General features: G+C 44.8%; 1 protein-coding gene across 15 annotated transcripts in view; it reads right to left on the bottom strand.

Moving 5' to 3' along the window:
- The window catches only part of IGFN1 (immunoglobulin like and fibronectin type III domain containing 1), a 46,267-nt gene that overhangs the window by 10,879 nt on the left and 15,174 nt on the right, over positions 1–20,214 (bottom strand). Inside the window, exons 3-21 of one of the 15 annotated variants that reach the window (XM_083508502.1) lie at positions 19,579–19,701; positions 18,867–19,006; positions 17,753–17,852; positions 16,712–16,759; positions 16,523–16,568; positions 15,317–15,494; positions 14,613–14,729; positions 12,593–12,764; positions 10,394–10,666; positions 8,659–9,627; positions 8,416–8,604; positions 6,610–8,355; positions 6,427–6,522; positions 5,386–6,246; positions 4,778–4,902; positions 4,349–4,490; positions 3,113–3,409; positions 1,626–1,925; positions 1,246–1,419 (exon numbers count right to left, since the gene is read on the bottom strand). In XM_083508502.1, the coding sequence (XP_083364628.1) occupies positions 1,246–1,419; positions 1,626–1,925; positions 3,113–3,409; positions 4,349–4,490; positions 4,778–4,902; positions 5,386–6,246; positions 6,427–6,522; positions 6,610–8,355; positions 8,416–8,604; positions 8,659–9,627; positions 10,394–10,666; positions 12,593–12,764; positions 14,613–14,729; positions 15,317–15,494; positions 16,523–16,568; positions 16,712–16,759; positions 17,753–17,852; positions 18,867–19,006; positions 19,579–19,701 (6,096 nt within the window). Of the gene's footprint in view, positions 1–1,245; positions 1,420–1,625; positions 1,926–3,112; positions 3,410–4,348; positions 4,491–4,777; positions 4,903–5,385; positions 6,523–6,585; positions 8,362–8,415; positions 8,611–8,658; positions 9,628–10,393; positions 10,667–12,592; positions 12,765–14,612; positions 14,730–15,316; positions 15,495–16,522; positions 16,569–16,711; positions 16,760–17,752; positions 17,853–18,866; positions 19,007–19,578; positions 19,702–20,214 lie in introns of all 15 variants that reach the window. The other 14 variants (XM_083508501.1, XM_083508495.1, XM_083508508.1 and 11 more) reach the window with 14 other exon arrangements.

Raw genomic sequence — 20,214 nt, forward strand, 5'->3', positions numbered from 1 at the left:
GGATTTAATAACATAATGAGAAAGAATTATCCTGCTTTGAGTTTTGTAGTCAACAGATACAGGAGACAAATGAAACTGAATGTTATTCCTATTCAAAGTGGTCCCACTGAAATTAATGGCCACGACTAACTTCAAGCCGTTAATTTCAGCGTGTGAGAAAAACAAAGTTGACTATATCCCAATGAGCGTTGACATGCACACTTTCTTTTTTTTTAACAGAATGTAGTCCTCTATTAGAAAGATACTTCTGTTTAAAGGGCTATCTGCTCTAAGTCCCACTTAAGATAAAGAAGAGAGGTCATAGAACTGGAAGGGACTACGAGGGTCATCTAGTCCAACCGCCTAGGATGCAGGGATCTTTTCCCCTATGTGGGGCTCGAACCCAAAATCCTGAAATAAAGTTGCATTATGTACTGACTGAGCTGTCCTGCACTTAGGGGGCAATGAAGCTGCCAACAACAGTCATCTATGGGGTGTTTTTTTTAACTGTGTGTTAAGAGAGTGGGATTGTTTTTGTTTGTTACTATGGTATGCATTCTTGTGTTTTTATATTGTAAACTGCCCTGTGATCCTTGGATGGAGACATATAAATTTAAAAAAATAAATAATGATCCCAAATCCATTCAGGAAATCATATAGTGAGCATGGTGATGCCACAGTATGGAGTCAGTCAACCTTGGCTTTGTGTTTGCATTACTGAGAGCAAGGATAATAAAGAGACCTTAACACATAGTACATTCTTCTAACTAATTTACCTAATTATTTCCCCTACTATGGAGGGGGGGAATAGGTATAGGGATTGATGAGAACATTTGTGGTTAAGTTCAGAAGGGAATTCTAATCAACAAAACTATCCGGTGAGCAAGGTTACTTAATTTAGTAACGTATTTTAGGCAGGAGGTTAAAAGCCTTCACAAGGCAGCGAACAAAACATTTAAAATGCAAAACAGTTCATAAAATTAGAATAAAACCAAGCAGCTATTTGAAACACCATAAATTGTCAGCAGAAAAGGGCTTATTATAACCCTGCAAATATATTTTAAAATAGTTTCTACAGCATCATCCTAAAAGCATGAAGACCAGTGCCTTATTTTCCATTACACATATACTCATTTTTACTTATTCATCGCTTTTATAACACATCATTATACTTTACCAGAGCTAAATTGGCAACCTAAGAATACATCTCAATATTCCAGTTCCTGTCGTAATGCCCTTTATCCACTTTGCTCTATGACTGCTTACCTGTAATGGGCACATCAGTGACAGGTGTCCAGCTGTTGCTGCCCTTCTTGCACTTCTCAATCCTGTAGCCCAAGATGCGGGAGTTGCCGGTCTTATGTGGTGCTGCCCATGAGAGTGTGACGGCACCCTTGCTGGTACTGACAATTTTGGGAGGAGCAGGAGGACCAGGAAATGCTGGGGGGGGGGAAATGCAGTTGCTCATTATTTAAACATCTATACTGCCTGTTAAAACAAGAATAATTTCTAATCATAATTTCTAATTCACAAGTACCACTAGCAGATGTCCATGCAATTTACTTACACATCATTGGGGGTCTGATAGGATGTTGAATGTTGGCATGGCAAGCTGACAAACAAACATGCAGAAGGGTCCCTGTTACCTTTGGTAGCAGCCATCACTTCATCAGACTCCAGTGCCTCACTGGTACCTTCGGCATTCACTGCTCTCACTTTGAAGTAGTAACTTTTGTCATGTTCCACTTTGTTGGTGGTGAAGACAGTGCTGCTTCCATCGGTCTTCCCCAAGGTCACCCAGGTCTTTCTGCCAACCTGCTGCCTCTCGATAATATAACTCTGGATTGGTTTGCCACCATCATCTTTGGGGGGCTTCCACTGGATAGTTATACTATTTGTGGAGCAGTCTACAACTTCAATGGGCCCCATTGGTGGTTGAGGCTTATCTGCATGGAGGAACAAAACAGAGCTTATGGAAAAAGGTCTTTTGTGTCTGCTTGGTATTGGAATGGTTGCCATATCTTTTGAGTTAAGTGGACAAGATCAATGCAAGGATTCACGTATTGTGGATAGAAGTTTTAGGTTGAAGACAGACGCAATATCAAAAGAGAGCTCACAATGACTTCTAGTTCTCGTGATGGCTATATCTTACTTCCGGGATGATAGGTAGCATGCCTCTGAATACCAGTTCCTGGGGAACAAAAGTAGGTAAGATCCTCCCTCTATTGTGTGGGCAGGTAGTCCCTCCCCTACATGGCCTGGTCTCCTTGGCAACACTTCCCCCAGGCGTGATTGGACAACTGACTGAGGTAGGCGGAGACCACCAGGTATCCCACCTGGGGGAAGGCGAAGCCAAGCCTGTGTTGATGGAGCCACTCAAGATCCAGGGGCTGTGCACGTTCACGCAGAGGTCGCCCCGTTTTATGTGGGGAGCGGTCATTGCCCTCATGTCCTACTTCTGAGTTTCCCAGAGGTACCTGACGCTAGTTGGCCACTGTGGGAAGTGGGATAACAAATCTGATCCAGCAAGGCTCTTCTTATCCAGTGCTGGAAAAATGATCTGTCAGCACTTTTTCTTAGACTATTTATCAGTAGCATACTAATGTTAATATATCGTTCTTGTCCCTGTCCACACACCACTGCTGCTACTGCTTCGGGTTTCACATGGGAAATGGAGTGCTCTGCAGCCAAGGTGCTTGAATGGGAGGATGCTGGGCTGCTTCCATTTCAACGATCCTGCAGTAGGCACTGTGATTTCCAACAGGAGGATGCAGCAGTAATGATCAAGCAAGAGAGCAAGCAGGGAGGGGCAAAAATGTTTTATTTTCTGATATGCTAGAGACAAGCATTATTATCAAAAGGCACTTTCTGTGCTATGAGCAACTTCTCTCTCTCTCTCTCTCTCTCTCTCTCTGTGTGTGTGTGTGTGTGTGTGTGTGTCTGCCTGCCTGTCTTCAATGTTAATCAGAATTGGTGCATGCTCTGCGCTGCAACTACCTGCTTATAGGCACCATGTACCAATAAATATGCTCTCTATGCTTCAGCTTCCAAATGTGTGACACCTCATGCAGGCCTTAAAGCCCCCCATAAAGTTGTCTTATAACTTATTGCTAAAATACTTGGGGTCTCTCACCTAGAACTACCAGCTTGAGAGTAGCTTCAGTGCTTCCACTCTCATTCTTCAGTTTCACTTTATAATCACCACAGTCCTTCCGATTAGCACTGGATATGGAGAGCCGGGTGAAGTTGTCTGAATAGTCAGTGCTGATCCTGGCATCATCCAGAAGTTCCCCTTCATCCTTTAGCCAAGTTGATCTGACTGGCTTCCGGCCTTCAAATGGGATCTTCACTATGGCATTCTTTCCTGCCTTTACTACTATAGGTTCCTTCTTCAGTTTTTCCAGAAGAGCAGAGTCAACATTTGGAGGGTCTGCACATAGAAATAAGAGGAACATGAATTAGTCCCAATATATGAATGTTCTGTGCTTATTATTCTTTTAAATAACCCACAAGCCCACAGGAAATAGTGATGCCTAATATTTAGCCAATAGTTGCCAGAACCTCAGAGTTCACAGAATTCTTAAACTCTTTCAAAGTGCACCTCACTGAAAACTCACTGGCAACGAAAGTCCTTTGTCACTAATCCAAGTATTTGATGTTGTTTTACTGCTGATAGTGTGCTTAGTACAAGTGATGCAGTCTTCACTCAGAGGATATACAAACAAACTGTAATAGATCCCAGGGATGGGGAACAGGGTCAGAAGCGAAGTGGTAGCTAAGGTAGCAGGAAGCACTGCAACTGTAATGTAGGGAGTAAAGAAACAGAGGAATAGCAAGCAACAAGCCTAATATGATTATTATTTTTAAGTGTTAAAAATGTGAATTCTCAGAAGGTATCTAAGTGAGTCAAGATTACAGAGCTGCTGCAAGTGCTGTACAACAATGTGGAAGAAGGTACAGAGGTCAATGAGGGAAAGAGAAATAAAAAAGGAAGGGAAAGTAAACATTTGGACAGCAGGTGGCATGGGAAGAGGTGCCATAGAAATGATGGAAAAGTCATGGGAGAAAAAGGGCAAGAACTAGATGTGATAGAGAGGGAAGATGTGATAGGTAGGGAAGTAAGGAGGAAGGGTAATTCGCAATCAAAGCAACTGGGGAGGATTAGTTTAGCAGAGCCATTCTGAAATGACCAAAGTTCTCTCTCTCTGCTTTTGAGACAATGAGATCTGGTTTATGTGGATTGTTAATTCAGTGACTTCATCATGCTTTCCAGCACCATGTGTCCCACAAAATCATATAATACTAAGAGCATAATTCAACCAGTAGCAATTTTAGCACCATTTTCTCTACTAGGCTTGACTAGACTTGCCTTCAACAAAAATAGATGCCTCTGTTCGGACTCCTCCAGCTTCGAATTTGTATTTTCCAGCATGACTATCTTGTACTTCATCTATTAATAGTTTGTGGACTGGGCCCTCCTTCTCAATGGAGATTCCATCCTGGCCTGTTATCTTGCAGGGAGGTAGACAGAAGTTAAAGAAATATTCTCTCTCAGAAATTACATGGAACATTACAGCAAACAGATAGAGAGAGTCATAAAGACAGCTATTTTCTCTAAACTGGTTTTAGACATGTCCCATCTTTGGTTGATAACAACAAGAGACAAAGTTAGGCATTCTGTTCCTCCTGCTTGTTGTCTGCGTTATGGAAGCTTTATTTCAAGATAAAAAATTAAAGTGAAAAAGATGAGTATAAGACTAAAAAGACATTCTTGAGATGTTTACTGCTTTCAAGTTACCTTGAACCCATCTTTAAACCAAGTTCCCTCAAGCTGGTCATTGTTGAGGCTGCAAGTTAACACAGCTGGTTTTCCTTTTGGTGCATGGAGGTCAAATAAACCTTGGTTGAAACGGGGATGTGATTCTGTGCAAACAAAAGAGATAGAAGAGACTATTAAAGAAAACATCTTTAAAAAACATGAAAGATGTTATAAACACAAATAAATGAAACAGGGACACAATAAATTACAGTAAGCCCGCAACTTACATGAAGGTTTGGCAAAAACACGTAAAGCCAGGAATTCTCAGATGACCCGCCCCTCACTCTCAGACTACCTTTGCTTGCTCTCTGTGCCATATCTCATTATCTGGTTCTCTGACTCCAACTCTCTAAAGACGCTTGAACACTCTCCCAGGCTGAGTACAAAAGCTGATGGGATTGCCAACTATTGTTTCCTGCTCCCTTGCTTTTTTCTGACTTTTTTTTTAAAAGCGTATTTGAATTTCCCCCCCAAAATCTTCCAATTCACATATATATTTTTGATCACCTGGATACGGTTGTGGTCGCGTAAAAAAAGAAAAGTGAGCATAAGTTGTGGGCTTACTGTGCTCATAAATATATAAATACCTCTCACATCCTCTTCAAGAAGACTTCCTCCTCTCCCTTTCCTGTCCCTGGTTCTTGAAATATCAGATGGAGTAAGTTGACTGGCATCTAAGTCAGACAGCTGTCTTCTTCTGTCACCAGCATGGGTTCCAGCGTCAGAAAGGCCAGAAGACTGTCCATAGCCTAGGAATTCTTCACCAGGAATGCCTGACATGTTCTCATACAGGGATCCATCAACACCTCTAACTCCTGGACCAACACCAAATCCACCTAGCCTACCATCCCTACCATCCAACCATCCTTCACCACTAAGACCACCAGCACCAGTTCCACTAACCCTGCCATCCTTACCTATCCCCCCTTCACCATAACCCTCACCTGATACACCATACTTGGTGCCAGCTCCTCCAGTTTGATCCATCATGCTACCCATGTCTCCTAATCCAGTGCCAGGACGACCAGCCTCAGTTCCATGTAAAGTACCTGTCTGACCATAAAGGTCACCGGTGCTCCCTACACCTCTTAACCCAACACCACCAGCCCCAGGAAGCACACCATCCTTACCATAATGACCTCTCATACCTTCTGCACCAGAAACAACAATACTGTCAAGCAGACTGTCTGTGCCACCAGCACCACCAAGTCCACCAATGCCTGGTCTACTTGGCATTCCATCCTTACCATAGAGCCCACCAATGCCACCAGCACCACCAGTTCCGCCAGCACCAGCTCCATCTAACATACCATCCTTGCCATAAAGTCCACCTACTCCACCAGCACCACCTACTCCACCTACTCCACCAGCACCACCAAGTCCGCCAGCACCAGCTCCACCTAGCATCCCATCCTTGCCATAAAGTCCCCCTACTCCACCAGCACCACCTACTCCACCAGCACCGCCAGGTCCGCCAGCACCAGTTCCAGCTAACATACCATCCTTACCATAAAGTCCACCTACTCCCCCAGCACTGCCAGCTCCCCCAGCACCAGCTCCACCTAGCATCCCATCCTTGCCATAAAGTCCACCTACTCCACCAGCACCGCCAGCTCCACCAGCACCACCAGGTCCACCAGCACCAGTTCCAGCTAACATACCATCCTTACCATAAAGTCTACCTACTCCCCCAGCACTGCCAGCTCCCCCAGCACCAGCTCCACCTAACACACCATCCTGACCATAAAATCCACCTACTCCACCAGCACCGCCAGCTCCACCAGCACCAGCTCCACCAGCACCAGCTCCACCTAGCATTCCATCCTTCCCATAAAGTCCCCCTACTCCACCAGCACCACCAGGTCCGCCAGCACCAGCTCCACCTAGCATTCCATCCTTCCCATAAAGTCCACCTACTCCACCAGTACCACCAGGTCCGCCAGCACCAGGTCCACCAGCACCAGCTCCACCTAACACACCATCCTTGCCATAAAGTCCACCGACTCCACCAGTACCGCCAGCTCCACCAGCACCAGCTCCACCTAACACACCATCCTGACCATAAAATCCACCTACTCCACCAGCACCGCCAGCTCCACCAGCACCAGCTCCACCAGCACCAGCTCCACCTAGCATTCCATCCTTCCCATAAAGTCCCCCTACTCCACCAGCACCACCAGGTCCGCCAGCACCAGCTCCACCTAGCATTCCATCCTTCCCATAAAGTCCTCCTACTCCACCAGCACCACCAGGTCCGCCAATACCAGCTCCACATAGCATCCCATCCTTGCCATAGAGTCCGCCTACTCCACCAGCTCCACCTAGCATCCCATCCTTGCCATAAAGTCCCCCTACTCCACCAGCACCACCTACTCCACCAGCAGCACCAGCTCCACCAGCACCAGTAGCAGCACCACCTAACATACCATCCTTACCATAAAGTCCACCTACACCAGCACCACCAGCTCCCCCAGCTCCAGCTGCACCTAGCATTCCATCCTTCCCATAAAGTCCTCCTACTCCACCAGCACCACCAGGTCCACCAGCGCCAGCTCCAGCTAACATACCATCCTTGCAATAAAGTCCACCTACTCCACCACCACCACCTACTCCACCTATTCCACCAACACCACCAGGTCCGCCAGCTCCAGCTCCACCTAGCATCCCATCCTTGCCGTAGAGTCCCCCTACTCCACCAGCACCACCAGGTCCACCAGCACCAACTCTGCCTAGCATTCCATCCTTCCCATAAGGTCCTCCTACACCACCAGCATCACCCATTCCACCAGCACCACCACTGCCTAACAAACCATCCTTCCCATACAGTCCACCTACTCCACCAGCACCACCAAGTTGACCAGCTCCAATTGGCAGACCGTCTTTGCCACAAAGTCCACCTACTCCACCAGCACCATCAAGTCCACCAGCTCCACCTAGAAAACCATCTTTGCCATAAAGTCCACCCACTCCACCAGCACCCTCAGTGTCAGCTCCACCTAGCATCCCATCCTTGCCATAAAGTCCCCCTGCTCCACCAGCACCGGTGGCTCCACCAGCACCAGCTCCACCTAACATACCATCCTTGCCATAAAGTCCCCCAAATCCACCAGCTCCACCAGCACCACCGGCACCAGCTCCACCTAACATACCATCCTTACCATAAAGTCCACCTACTCCACCAGCACTGCCAGGTCCACCAGCACCACCCAACATACCATCCTGGCCATAAAGTCCCCCACATCCACCAGGACCACCAGCTCCACCAGCCCCAGCTCCACCTAGCAATCCATCCTTCCCATAAAGCCCCCCTACTCCACCAGCACCACCAGGTCCGCCAATACCAGCTCCACCTAGCATCCCACCCTTGCCATAAAGTCCCCCTACTCCACCAGCACCACCAGCTCCACCAGCACCAGTACCAGCACCACCTAACATACCATCCTTACCATAAAGTCCACCTACACCAGCACCACCAGCTCCCCCAGCTCCAGCTCCACCTAGCATCCCATCCTTGCCATAGAGTCCACCTACTCCACCTACTCCACCAGCACCACCTGCTCCACCTAGCATCCCATCCTTGCCATAGAGCCCACCTACTCCACCTACTCCACCCGCACCACCTGCTCCACCTAGCATCCCATCCTTGCCGTAGAGTCCACCTGCTCCACCAGCACCACCAGCTCCACCTAACATACCATCCTTCCCATAAAGTCCACCTACTCCCCCAGCACCGCCAGCTCCCCCAGCACCAGCTGCACCTAGTATCACATCCTTGCCGTAGAGTCCACCTACTCCACCAGCACCAGCTCCCCCTAGCATCCCATCCTTGCCATAAAGTCCCCCTACTCCACCAGCACCACCAGCCCCACCAGCACCAGTACCAGCACCACCTAACATACCATCCTTACCATAAAGTCCACCTACACCAGCACCACCAGCTCCCCCAGCACCAGCTCCACCTAGCATCCCATCCTTGCCATAGAGTCCACCTACTCCACCTACTCCACCAGCACCACCAGCTCCACCAGCACCAGTACCAGCACCACCTAACATACCATCCTTACCATAAAGTCCACCTACACCAGCACCACCAGCTCCCCCAGCACCAGCTGCACCTAGCATCCCATCCTTGCCATAGAGTCCACCTACTCCACCCGCACCACCTGCTCCACCTAGCATCCCATCCTTGCCATAGAGTCCACCTGCTCCACCCGCACCACCTGCTCCACCTAGCATCCCATCCTTACCATAAAGTCCACCTTCTCTGCCAGCACCACCAGCTCCCCCAGCACCAGCTCCACCTAGCATCCCATCCTTGCCGTAGAGTCCACCTACTCCACCAGCACCACCAAACCCAGCTCCTGGCCCACCTGCTCCATTAAGTGTGGAACCATCTGAAGTTTGCAGTCCACCTGCACCTCCAGGTCCAGTTCCTGTGCCACCTAACATAGCATCTTTACCATGCAGTGAACCCATGCCACCCAAACCACCCATTCCCCCACTAACACCATATCCAGTATGTCCCATATGTTCACTACTACCACCAGCAAATCCAGAGAACTCATGCCCTTCTCCCATGTCTGTCCCCACCCCAGAAAACTGTCCCATCTTCCCATCTCTGTTGGCTCCTCCTCTTCCCAAAGATCCATCTTTTCCTAAGGAACCATAAGATTCTCCTTCTCCAGCTTGGCCATTCTTATACTGGCCATCCTGCTCATCACGGCCTTGTCCTTGACGAAGTTTCTTTGCGCGGTCTTCATCTAGCTGTTTCTTCCGCCATCCAGTTATATCATCACTATCTCCTTCAGTCTGCTTTCTCTTTCCTTTAGCTGCATTGTAAACATATTGCTAGTCAGCTTAAACTAGTTCACAGCCATGTGCAAGAAATAAATGGGAAAACAAGGGGGAAACTAATGTAGTGCAAAATAATTCTGTTTTAATCAGAACCATATTAAGGAAATAGATGTGATGCCACCCACGGTGTGTGTGGCCTTTTATTCTACATCATGTTAGTTAGTTTGTTTTAAGTGAAGGAAATCGCCTCTTATTTCCAAATGGTTACTGGCATGAACAAAAACAACCAAAATGGCATTATAGGCCACAAATCAAAGTCATGCCCACTAGATTGACTCATATCTTTAACAATGGTATGGACAACTGAATAAAGGTTAGGACTATCAATGAATATTGGCTATGGCAACTAAAATGGGTCCTTTATATCTCTTTCTGCTAGTGTTGGAGACAGTGTGCTGGTATAGATGAACTGCTGGCGTTTTTACAATTTAACAAAGTTTTCTATAGAACTCCTTTCCTTTAAAACAATGATATTTCTAATACATGTTAAACATGCTAGACAGTAAAGCACAAGCACAATTAAAGGATTGCTATTTAAAGTTACTGGTGTAAGAAATAGTGACAATAGGCCCTAAGGTTTCTTCCAATATCTATCCCATTTAAATCAGCCTGCACTCTATAATTGGGCGCTTAACAATCAGTCCTTGGATGTAGAACCCTGAAGTGCTGCTATGAGGGAATGGGGCACCCCACTTCACAATAGATTATAGTGTGAGAAATCAAGATTAGATCACCACTCACATTCAACCTCAAGCCAGGCACTTGAAGAGCGGTCTCCAATATCAATGGTGTAAGTCCCCTTGTCAGAGGCCTGGGTGTTTTTGATGATTAGGCGATGAGTGAGGCCATCTTCCGAGACCGAAATTTCATACTTGTCATTGGACTCTAGAATACAGTCTCTGTGCAGCCACGTAGCGTTGGAGCAGGGTTCGTAGAGAGTGCACTGAAAGACAGCATTTCCTTGCTCGTGGCATCTCACCTCACCAAGAGGATAGCGAAAACTTACTGGGATGGCTGCAATACCAAATTGATGTTAAACAGACATGCAACAGATTCTGACCACAGGGCAGCTTTGGAAGAGCAGTGAGATAGATGGAACGTGGGGAAACCCAGTTCCATTCAGCAGCGAGTGAGCGCTTAGTATCTGCCTTCCAAAATTACCCAAACAAATGCTAAAACCCGAACAGAACTTCTAGCCCTGATTTGGCAACAAAGCACCCTTGATAGCCTGATATGGACTGCATGTGAAAACCTCTGAGAAATTTATCTGCCCTTATTTATGCAGCAATTTTTAACCCTCAGAGTTTACATTAAAGCTTGTGAGATGCTCTAATGTCAGCTGGGGCTCCATATCTAGACTGTAGCTAGGTGCTATCATGTTTTTGTTTTTTGGTAAAATGAGGTCTTAAAACCTCATGTTCGATAAAATATGCACAATTATGCAATTAGAAACCAGCCCCTTCTGCCTTCTAATCAAGTTCTCAGCCTACACAGCATCTTTCTATTAATGCTGAGCTCAGTCACAAAAGTGAGAGCTGCTTCACATCTTATGAGACATTTGATCCAACATGGGTATAAATCCCTGGCGTGTGTGTTTATGTACTATGTGCATCAAAAAGACATAACTGATACATGAGGTTACGGTTATAGCCTTAAAAAGAATAACGCATGAAGAAGCCCTGAGGCCTTAGTTTGAACATTTGTTTTCATTGTTAATTTTTGTGGTTAATTTTTGACACTAGTCAGGTGACAATCCTATGCATCCTGCAACCCTGAGGGTGAACACAGGACTTGCTTCTGAGAGACCATGCATAGGATTGAGCTGTAACTTTGAGAATTAATTACAGCTGAGACTAGGGGTGTGCAAGAATCCCCCCAGTAGTTATTTCGCTTTTGTTATTAAACCCTCATTCATTTAGTGATTCATTAATTAATAACCACATTCATTTTCATTATTATTTAATTCATTGTCATTATTCTCATTTGTTCTTGGTTTCCCCCTGCCTTCTATGGGACATCCAGTGGCACTTCTTCTCCTTGTTACTCTGTGTTTTCCAGTTGGTATGAAAATATTAAGCATTTCATTCCCTTTCTAAGGAATCAGACCTTAGAATCAGGCCCGCTAAATTTCAGACAGATAGGAAAAAGGTCCCCTGTTTCATGCTCAGACTATGTATCAACTAATCTCTCCAGTGGTACCTTGGTTCTTGAACTTAATCCATTCTGGGAGTCCGTTCAACTCACAAAACTGTTTGAAAACTAAGGCACGGCTTCCAATTGCCTGCAGGAGCTTCTTGCACTTAATCGGAAGCCACATCAGACATTCAGCTTCTGAAAAACGTTTGCAAACCAGAACACTTACTTCTGGGTTTGCGGTGTTTGGGAGCTGATTGGTTGGACAACTAAGCCATTCAGGAACCAAGGTACCACTGTACAAATCATTAACTCATCCACACTCTTGCTTCTCCCATGCCCGGAAAGCATGGGTCTGGGTGGTTTTCTGCTTCTCCTTCACTTTCTAAGCATGGGTCTGAGCGGTTTTGCCCTTGTCCATTCTTTAGCGATAAATCGGAGAAAACATGATTGGCATTTGCTCCAATTTAGCAGTAAAGACATTGTGTTTTTCCAGGGGAAAGCAAGTCTGGATGAGCCCTTTGGAAATGTGGAAGTTAGGAAAACTACCGCAGCTCAACCAGTAATCTTCATCTGATCTATACCTGCTGTTAGTAGGAGATGAATGGTTCCAAACAAGTCATAAATGAGCAATGAACGAATATATGACATTTGGAATTCATCTAGAACTCTGGCATTTGTTTCTTCACTAGTAATATCAAATGAAATGAGTGGCCCCCATTCATTTCAATTTTTTTCCATAGGTTATGAAACAAATGCACACCCCCTCTAGGTTCTCTGCACAACCCCATGGTCACGAAGCCTTACATTCTGCTTCCAGCTCAGTTGAGAAAACATCTACATCTTCTACTTTGATCTGGTACACGCCAGCATCTTCTGGCTGCAGATCGTTGATGATAAAATTGTACTTTTTGCCAACCTGTCGCAGGCAGTGCTTTGTGTTTTCACTGTCAAATCCAAAGTTGATCATCTGGCCATCCTGAAAGGAGGAAGGAAAGAGAATAAATTCACAGGAAGGTCGGAATCATCTTGCAAACAAAATAAACCAAAGTCCAAGCAAAATGATCCTTGCAAATTTCCATTTGCAACAAATTGACAGGTGACAAAGATTTGAAGCCACTATAATTGGGAATCATTGGTGGCCCCACCAAAAAAACAAGCTAACCAGGGATTTAAAATGAACACGGATATGTAAATATTCGTAAATACTGAGTTTTGAGAATTTGGGCTGTCAGCATCAGGAATAGGTATTCATAAGAACATAAGAAGAGCCTGTTGGATCAGGCCCATGGCCCATCTAGTGCAGCATCTTGTCCTCAAAGTGGCCAACCAGTTGCCTGTGGGAAAGCAGCAAGCAGGACCCACCCAAGCTGTTAGTTTCTGTTTTGCCACTGAGCAGCTGCTTGGAGTCACAGGACTCTGTTTACATTCCAGAGACCTTCCAGTCTCACGGGAAAGGAGACGGGATGTGACATTAGTGGTTTCCTGTTTCCTTTGTTCCTTTGTCCGGTTGCTCTCTGCTTCCATAGAGAGAGGATGTCTTTTCTGTCTGTGTAGCATAGAAATAAACTCTTTACAATGTAGCCCAAACCGCTCGTCTCTTTCCTGTGCTGGAAGCTCTGCTGAAGAATGTGCCTTGGAGCCTCATCAAAGGCTCAGGTCATTAAACACATCGGGAGGTGATTCTGAAGACTCGGGGGAAGAAAATGAGCTTTATCAGCTTTGCCGAGTGGAGATCCCGACAAGCACAACAGCACTTTCTTCTGCTGTTTCCAGCAACTGCTATTATTGCCTCTGACCATGGAGGTAGAGCAAACCCATTGATAGATCCTCCATCAATTTATCTAATCCTCTTTTTTTGGGTTAAATCGTTTTTATTAATTTTCCAATAAAAAAAATCCAATTAATATATCAAGTAATAATCCAATAAAAATAAACTAAAATAAAAAGAGCAAATTATCATCCAAATTATAATTATTAATTTTTTGGGGCTTCCCATAGTCTGGACCTTGAAGCATATCTCCAAATCTCAATCCTGCCTCTCCTCGTTGCTTCCATATTTTCCACATCTCAATTTTAACGCTATAATAAGCAGCCAAGCACAACAAGCACTTTCTTCTGCTGTTTCCAGCAACTGCTATTATTGCCTCTGACCATGGAGGTAGAACAAACCCATTGATAGATCCTCCATCAATTTATCTAATCCTCTTTTAAAACCACCCCAGCTGGGGGCCACCACCACCTCCTTTGGGTGAGAGTCTCATTGTTTAACTATTTGTACCCCATCCATCTGACCAAGCCACTCTGGGTGGCTGTGTGCTACATGCAAAAGTACTTTCTCTTATCTGTCCTAAATCTTTCAACATTCAAGTTCACTGGATGTCCAATGAGGACTAGTATTATGAGAGGGGGAGAAAAACCTTTCACTATCCAGTTTCAACATACCAGGCGTAACTTCTGTCATGTCACCTCTTACCTTTGCTCTAAACTAAAAGGCCCAAACACTATCTCTCACCATGGGAAAGTTGTCCCATCCCCTGATCCTTTTGACTGCCCCTTTCTGAACCTTTTCCTACTCTGCAATATCCTTTTGGAAGATTATTGTGTCATTGTTACTCCTCCTAAAGAGGAAGATGTGCTTTCACTTTAACACATTCCCTTCTGATTTTTTTTTATACTGTAGGACTATATATATACTGTATAGTATACCATGGAGTCAGGCAGTGCTGCTATACATTTCTCGGTTTCTCTCCTGAGCTACTTAGCTCCAGTTCAGCCCAGATGTCTGATATTGTACAACTTCGTGACTTGACTTAACCTTCCTTACCTTGTATAGGTAAATTCTACTTTCTGGATTTTTCAGTTCCATCTCTAGGTCAAATGAAGCATTTCCTTGCACCTCATTGACTCTGACATGCCTCAGGTTTCTGAGGTTGAGTAGATACTGTAAAGAGCAAAGACGAGATATAATAGGGGATTTCAAGGACTATTAACGCTGCTTAAATGGGGTACCGCCTGTTCTGGGGACAACCAAGGCAATTATTTCAACAGCAGTAAGCAAGATTACCGTTTCGATGCTTTTTAGATAAATTTGGGTGCTCTCCTTTCTAAGGAGAATGTGCTGTGAAAAACAAGCCCAAGCCTTGTGGCAAGTTCACTATACTACTCAGAGCCTTTATTGGCAATAAAGTTTTATATTTCATCTGTGACTGGGTTATTTAATCCATATGGGACTTTCAGAAAAACTTACTCAATTCTGAATTTGTGACACAGGTAACGTCATAATTCAACGGTAAAGCATCTACTTTGCAGGCAGAATTTCCCAACAACAGTCCTCAGGCATCTCTAGATAGGACTGTGAGAGATCCCTGCTTTCAATCTTGAGGAGCTGCTGGCAGTCAGTGTAGAAATTATTGAGCCTGGTGAACCAATGGCCTCACTCAGTATAAGACAGTTTCTTCTTCTTTCTATGAAATGCAACAAGATGAGGATTTGCCTCCCTAGATTCTGGCATTAAAGAAATAGCCTTACCTGTGCCTGCTTGTCCTCTCTCTCCTTCTTCATCTCCTGAAGCTTCCTCAGCATCCCACGGAAGTCAACAATGCCATACTTCAGGCAGATCCTTTCATAATCTTTCTTATCTGCATTCAGCAGTAACTGCCAGATCTGTTCCATATCAATTTCCTTCTTTGGAGCACTTGAAGGTGTTCTGAGAGAGTTAAGTACCAGGAAGAGAAACCCTGATTATATGTGAATAGCAGGAGACATCTTTCTCAATATGTATATGTGGTGGGGTGTTTTTAGGGGTGGGGTGGGGGGTTGCTTTTCATTCCAAACCCTCTTCAGAATCTGAGGCAAATCCACTAGGAACATACTAGTAGGACTCCATTTGTTTTCTTTAATGACACCATATACAGCCTCCTCTGTTTATGATGGGGATGTTTGCAGCTAATGGCAGAATTGCACTCAGCAGGTGGCATTATTAAGTACAATACATTATTTCTACAAGCTAAAATAACTCTGCATTGGAACATCTTACCTGGGGAGATGTTGAGCCTCCCACCATTTGGAATCATGAAACAGTAATTTATCAAGAAGATGTTTTAAGCCTCTCTGTACACACAGCATTTATTATTCACTTATTACATTTATAGTTCCCTTTTCTTCCATGGAGCTCACACAGTTTACCCCTTCCTCATTTTATCCTCACACAACCCTGTGAGGTAGGTTAAGATGAGAGACTGCCACTGGCCCAAGGTCACCCCATGAACTCCAGGGCTGAGTGGAGATTCCAACTCTGGTCTCCTAGGTCCTAGTCCAGCACACTAACCAATGCACCCCACTGGCTCTCCCCTTAATATTTACAATCTTAAACAAATGGTAAAACCAGAAGACCACATTGATGTCCTACCCTCCCACCCCCGAATTTACTTAAGCAAAAAGGTTATAACTTCAGGAGAAAGAGATACAAAAAAACTGCAAAGCAAGACCCAATTGTATAAGGAATCATACACTATTGACTGCAACATCTATTGGGGACTGATCCCTATTACTGTCAGAAGCAAGATATCTGCTTATTATATACTGATGTTCATGAACATTTTCTGCAGAATATCTGTTTATATAATTCCCTCTGCAAGTGGGACTTGGGCCTTTGTCAGCCATATCATATTTTTTGGAAGACAGGGACCCTCTCCCCCCTGCTTTATAAAACAGCCTGTTCTTCGAAACACTCACCGTTTCTTTAATGTTTTTCTGAAGTCCTGGAGCTCCTTCTTCAGGTCTGTAATATTTTTTAAAAAAGAATTGGCATGAAATGAAAATGGGGCTTCCTTAACCCAGAGCTTAATAAGAGCGTTGATGTGGTCAATGTATTATCAAGTGGCAAAGTCTTGGCTTGGAAGCCTCCAGACCACTGCAGCTTACCTGTCTGTGGTGCAGAAGAAGTCTGCTTCGCTTTCTTCTTGAAGCCGACTGATCAGTTACGGCAAGAGAAGCAAGGTGAGGAGGGAGAGAAATCAAGAGGGAAGGAGAATTCCTTAATTAGCAATGTAGTTGCAGGAATGCCTCCTCTAAGCATTGACAGTTGTTACAATTTAGATGTTAAGCACACTCAAGCCTCACAGAATTCTTAGGGCTTAAGTGTACAGTTCATACTTATACCGACTTCAGTGAGACAAGCATGGTTCGCTTTGTATTTGTCGAACTGGGAAATGCATCATCTATGATTCTCATTTAAATATTCTATTAAAACATGACATTCAAATGCCTAATGGCAAGTACAGTAATAGAGAAAGCCCTTTGTTGGCCTGTAGATTTTAATGGGTATCTTTCATGAATAAGAATACCTATATTCCTGATCCTTTAAACTAGAGGTGCCTGAGGCTGAACCTGAGAACTTCTCCATGCAAAGTTATGTGCTCTACCATTAAGTTATTGTCTCTCCCATACTTATCATTTGCATTAATAACACCATCCTATGCATACCACAGAGCCTAGGGCTTGCTAATCAGAAGGTTGGCAGTTCGAATCCCCATGACGGAATGAGCTCCTGTTGCTTGGTCCCAGCTCCTGCCAACCTAGCAGTTCAAAAGCACGTCAAGTGCAAGTAGATAAATAGGTACCGCTCTGGTGGGAAGATAAATGGTATTTCCATGCGCTGCTCTGGTTCGCCAGAAGCGGCTTAGTCATGCTGGCCACATGACCCGGAAGCTGTACACCGGCTCCCTCGGCCAGTAAAGCGAGATGAGTGCTGCAACCCCAGAGTCGTCCGCGACTGGACCTAATGGTAGGGATCCCTTTACCTTTTTATGCATACATACTTAGAAGTAAGTCTCATTGTACTCAGCAGTGCTTTCTCCCCTGGTAAATGTGTTTAGGATTGCAGCTTAAGTAATAGTTGGTCCTCAGTGCCAAAGCATTATTATTGTTTAGGCTGACAGCAGCATGCTACCTTGACTAACCTACCCTGTATAATCTTGAGACCAGCAGTGCAGGTGGCTTCCCCATACTCATTCGCAGCGGTGCAACGGTACAAGTCAGCATCATCTGCAGTGATTTTGTTTACCTTTAAAGAGAAATGGAAATCAGTGCAGAAAATTTATTATTGTTGTGTGCACTCAGGTCCTGCTTGCCGGTTTCCCACAGGTGTTTGGTTGGCCAATATGAGAACAGAATGCTGGACAAGGTGGGCTATTGGTCTGATCCAGCAGGCTCTTCTTCTTCTTCTAAGATGCTCCATATTTTAGGGAGAAGATTCACCAGTCCTTGACATTTTACTGCGTTAAGGTTTAACAGTATATTCACAGGAAGCTGTGTATATACCATACATTAAAGCACACGTCTCCCCTCTCCCAAAGCATCCTGGGAACTTCAGTTTACCCATCGCAGAGCTAAAATTCCCAGCATGCTTAACTGCAGTTCCCAGAATTCTTTGAGGGAAGCACATTTAAATCATAGAATCATAGAGTTGGAATGGGGCCAAAGAGTCATCTAGTCCAACCCCCTGCAATGCAGGAATCTCAACTAAAGCATCCATGACAGATGGCCATCCAACCTCTGCTTAAAAACCTCCAAAAAAGGAGAGTTCACCACCTCTCGTGGGAGCACATTCTGCTGTCAAACAGCTCTTACTGTCAGAAAGTTTTTCCTGATGTTTAGTTGGAATCTCCTTTCTTGCAACTCGAAGCCAATGTTTTGAGTCCTAGCCTCCAGAACAGGAGAAAACAAGCTTGCTCCCTCTTTCATGTGACAGCCTTTAAGTTATTTGAAAATGGCTATCATATCTCCTCTCAGTCTCCTCTTATCCAGCCTAAACACACCCAACTTCCTCAACCGTTCCTCATAAGGCTTGGTTTCCAGACTCTTGTGGTTCTTGGTCATCCTTCTCTGCACACGTTCCAGCTTGTCAACATCCTTCTTAAATTGTGGTGCCCAGAATTAGACACAGTATTCCAGGCGGGGTCTCACCAAGTCAGAATAGAGTGGGACTATTACTTCCCTTGACCTGGACACTATACTTCTGTTGATGAAGTCTAAATGTATAGTGTGTACATAACCATAGATAGCAGTTAATCCTCACCTGCAGGATAAACTCATTTGTGGCTGGATTGAATGATATCTGGTATTTCTGAGGATCATCCACTGCCTCATTATTGCGTTTCCAGAACACCTCTGGTTGTGGTTCACCCTTGACCACAGCTCTGAAAATGGCATTTTTACCTTGGAGGAAAAAAGAAGGGAAATGTTTCAGTAGGAAGCAGAAATCCACAATAAAAACGGATGATGTAAAGGAATTCCCCTTTGAAATATTTGCCATGTGTTTTCTAGTTCCCTCCTAATAAGATATAAAGCGTTCCAGCATATGCCTTAGAAAGGCCAAAAATAGTTGGTTATTAAGCTGAGGCTCCAATACTTTGGCCACCTCATGAGAAGAGAAGACTCCCTGGGAAAGACCCTGATGTTGGGAAAGATTGAGGGCACATGGAGAAGGGGACGACAGAGGACGAGATGGTTGGACAGTGTTCTCAAAGCTACCAGCATGAGTTTGACCAAACTGCGGGAGGCAGTGGAAGACAGAAGTGCCTGGCGTGCTCTGGTCCATGGGGTCACGAAGAGTCAGACATGACTAAATGACTAAACAACAACAAACTGTTTAGTTTGCTTGCATTGTACTTTCATTTGCATTTGTTCACATAAAAATCCCAGGAATTTAAAGGAAGAGACTATCTCCACACAGCCCCCCCCCCCGATATACAACAGGGCTAGTTCTCAGTTCTTAGGCGATGCCTCACCTTCCTGTAATGTTAAGGTAATTGGCTTCCGCTCAAAGTCAGGTGTGCTGCACCCTTTCGGAATGTCCTCCACAAACTGTGTGATAGTCACTCCAGGGACGGCCGATCTCTTCAGAGTTTTAACTGCAAAGTAATAAATATTGACCGGAGGTGGGGCAAGAGGACATTTATTAACTGAAACTTCTCTAATAGCTCAAATCCCATTATGCTAATTACTACAAGGCAGCAAGCTTGAAAGATAATTAGACTGTAAATGTCCCTGCACCAAAAAATGTGGTGTTTTGTTCTGACCCCTTTTTGAGAAAACATTTACTGAGCACCTGAGAGAAATAAAAATCTAGCCAACTTTAGGTGTTTCCAGATGCCTGCTTATTATGAGACTGCGGCTCCTCTTCCATGCAAGATGTTGCTGTTGATTGTTACTGCACTGTTTACACAATATTGTTGGCTTCAACATGCCAACCCATCATCTCCTCACCCTTTAATCCAGATTTATTCTTTTGAGGAGAAATCCATTAAGAAAAAGAAAAAAATGCTGCCTGTGACCCATTTGCAAATTAAGCCCCATTCTGGAAACACACTTTGTATCTTCCATTCCAAGGCCGAGAAGAGATCCCCTAGAAGTAATTTTGGGTA

This window comes from Podarcis liolepis (genome assembly GCF_965112155.1).
Source record: "Podarcis liolepis genome assembly, chromosome: 6".
NCBI lineage: Eukaryota > Metazoa > Chordata > Lepidosauria > Squamata > Lacertidae > Podarcis > Podarcis liolepis.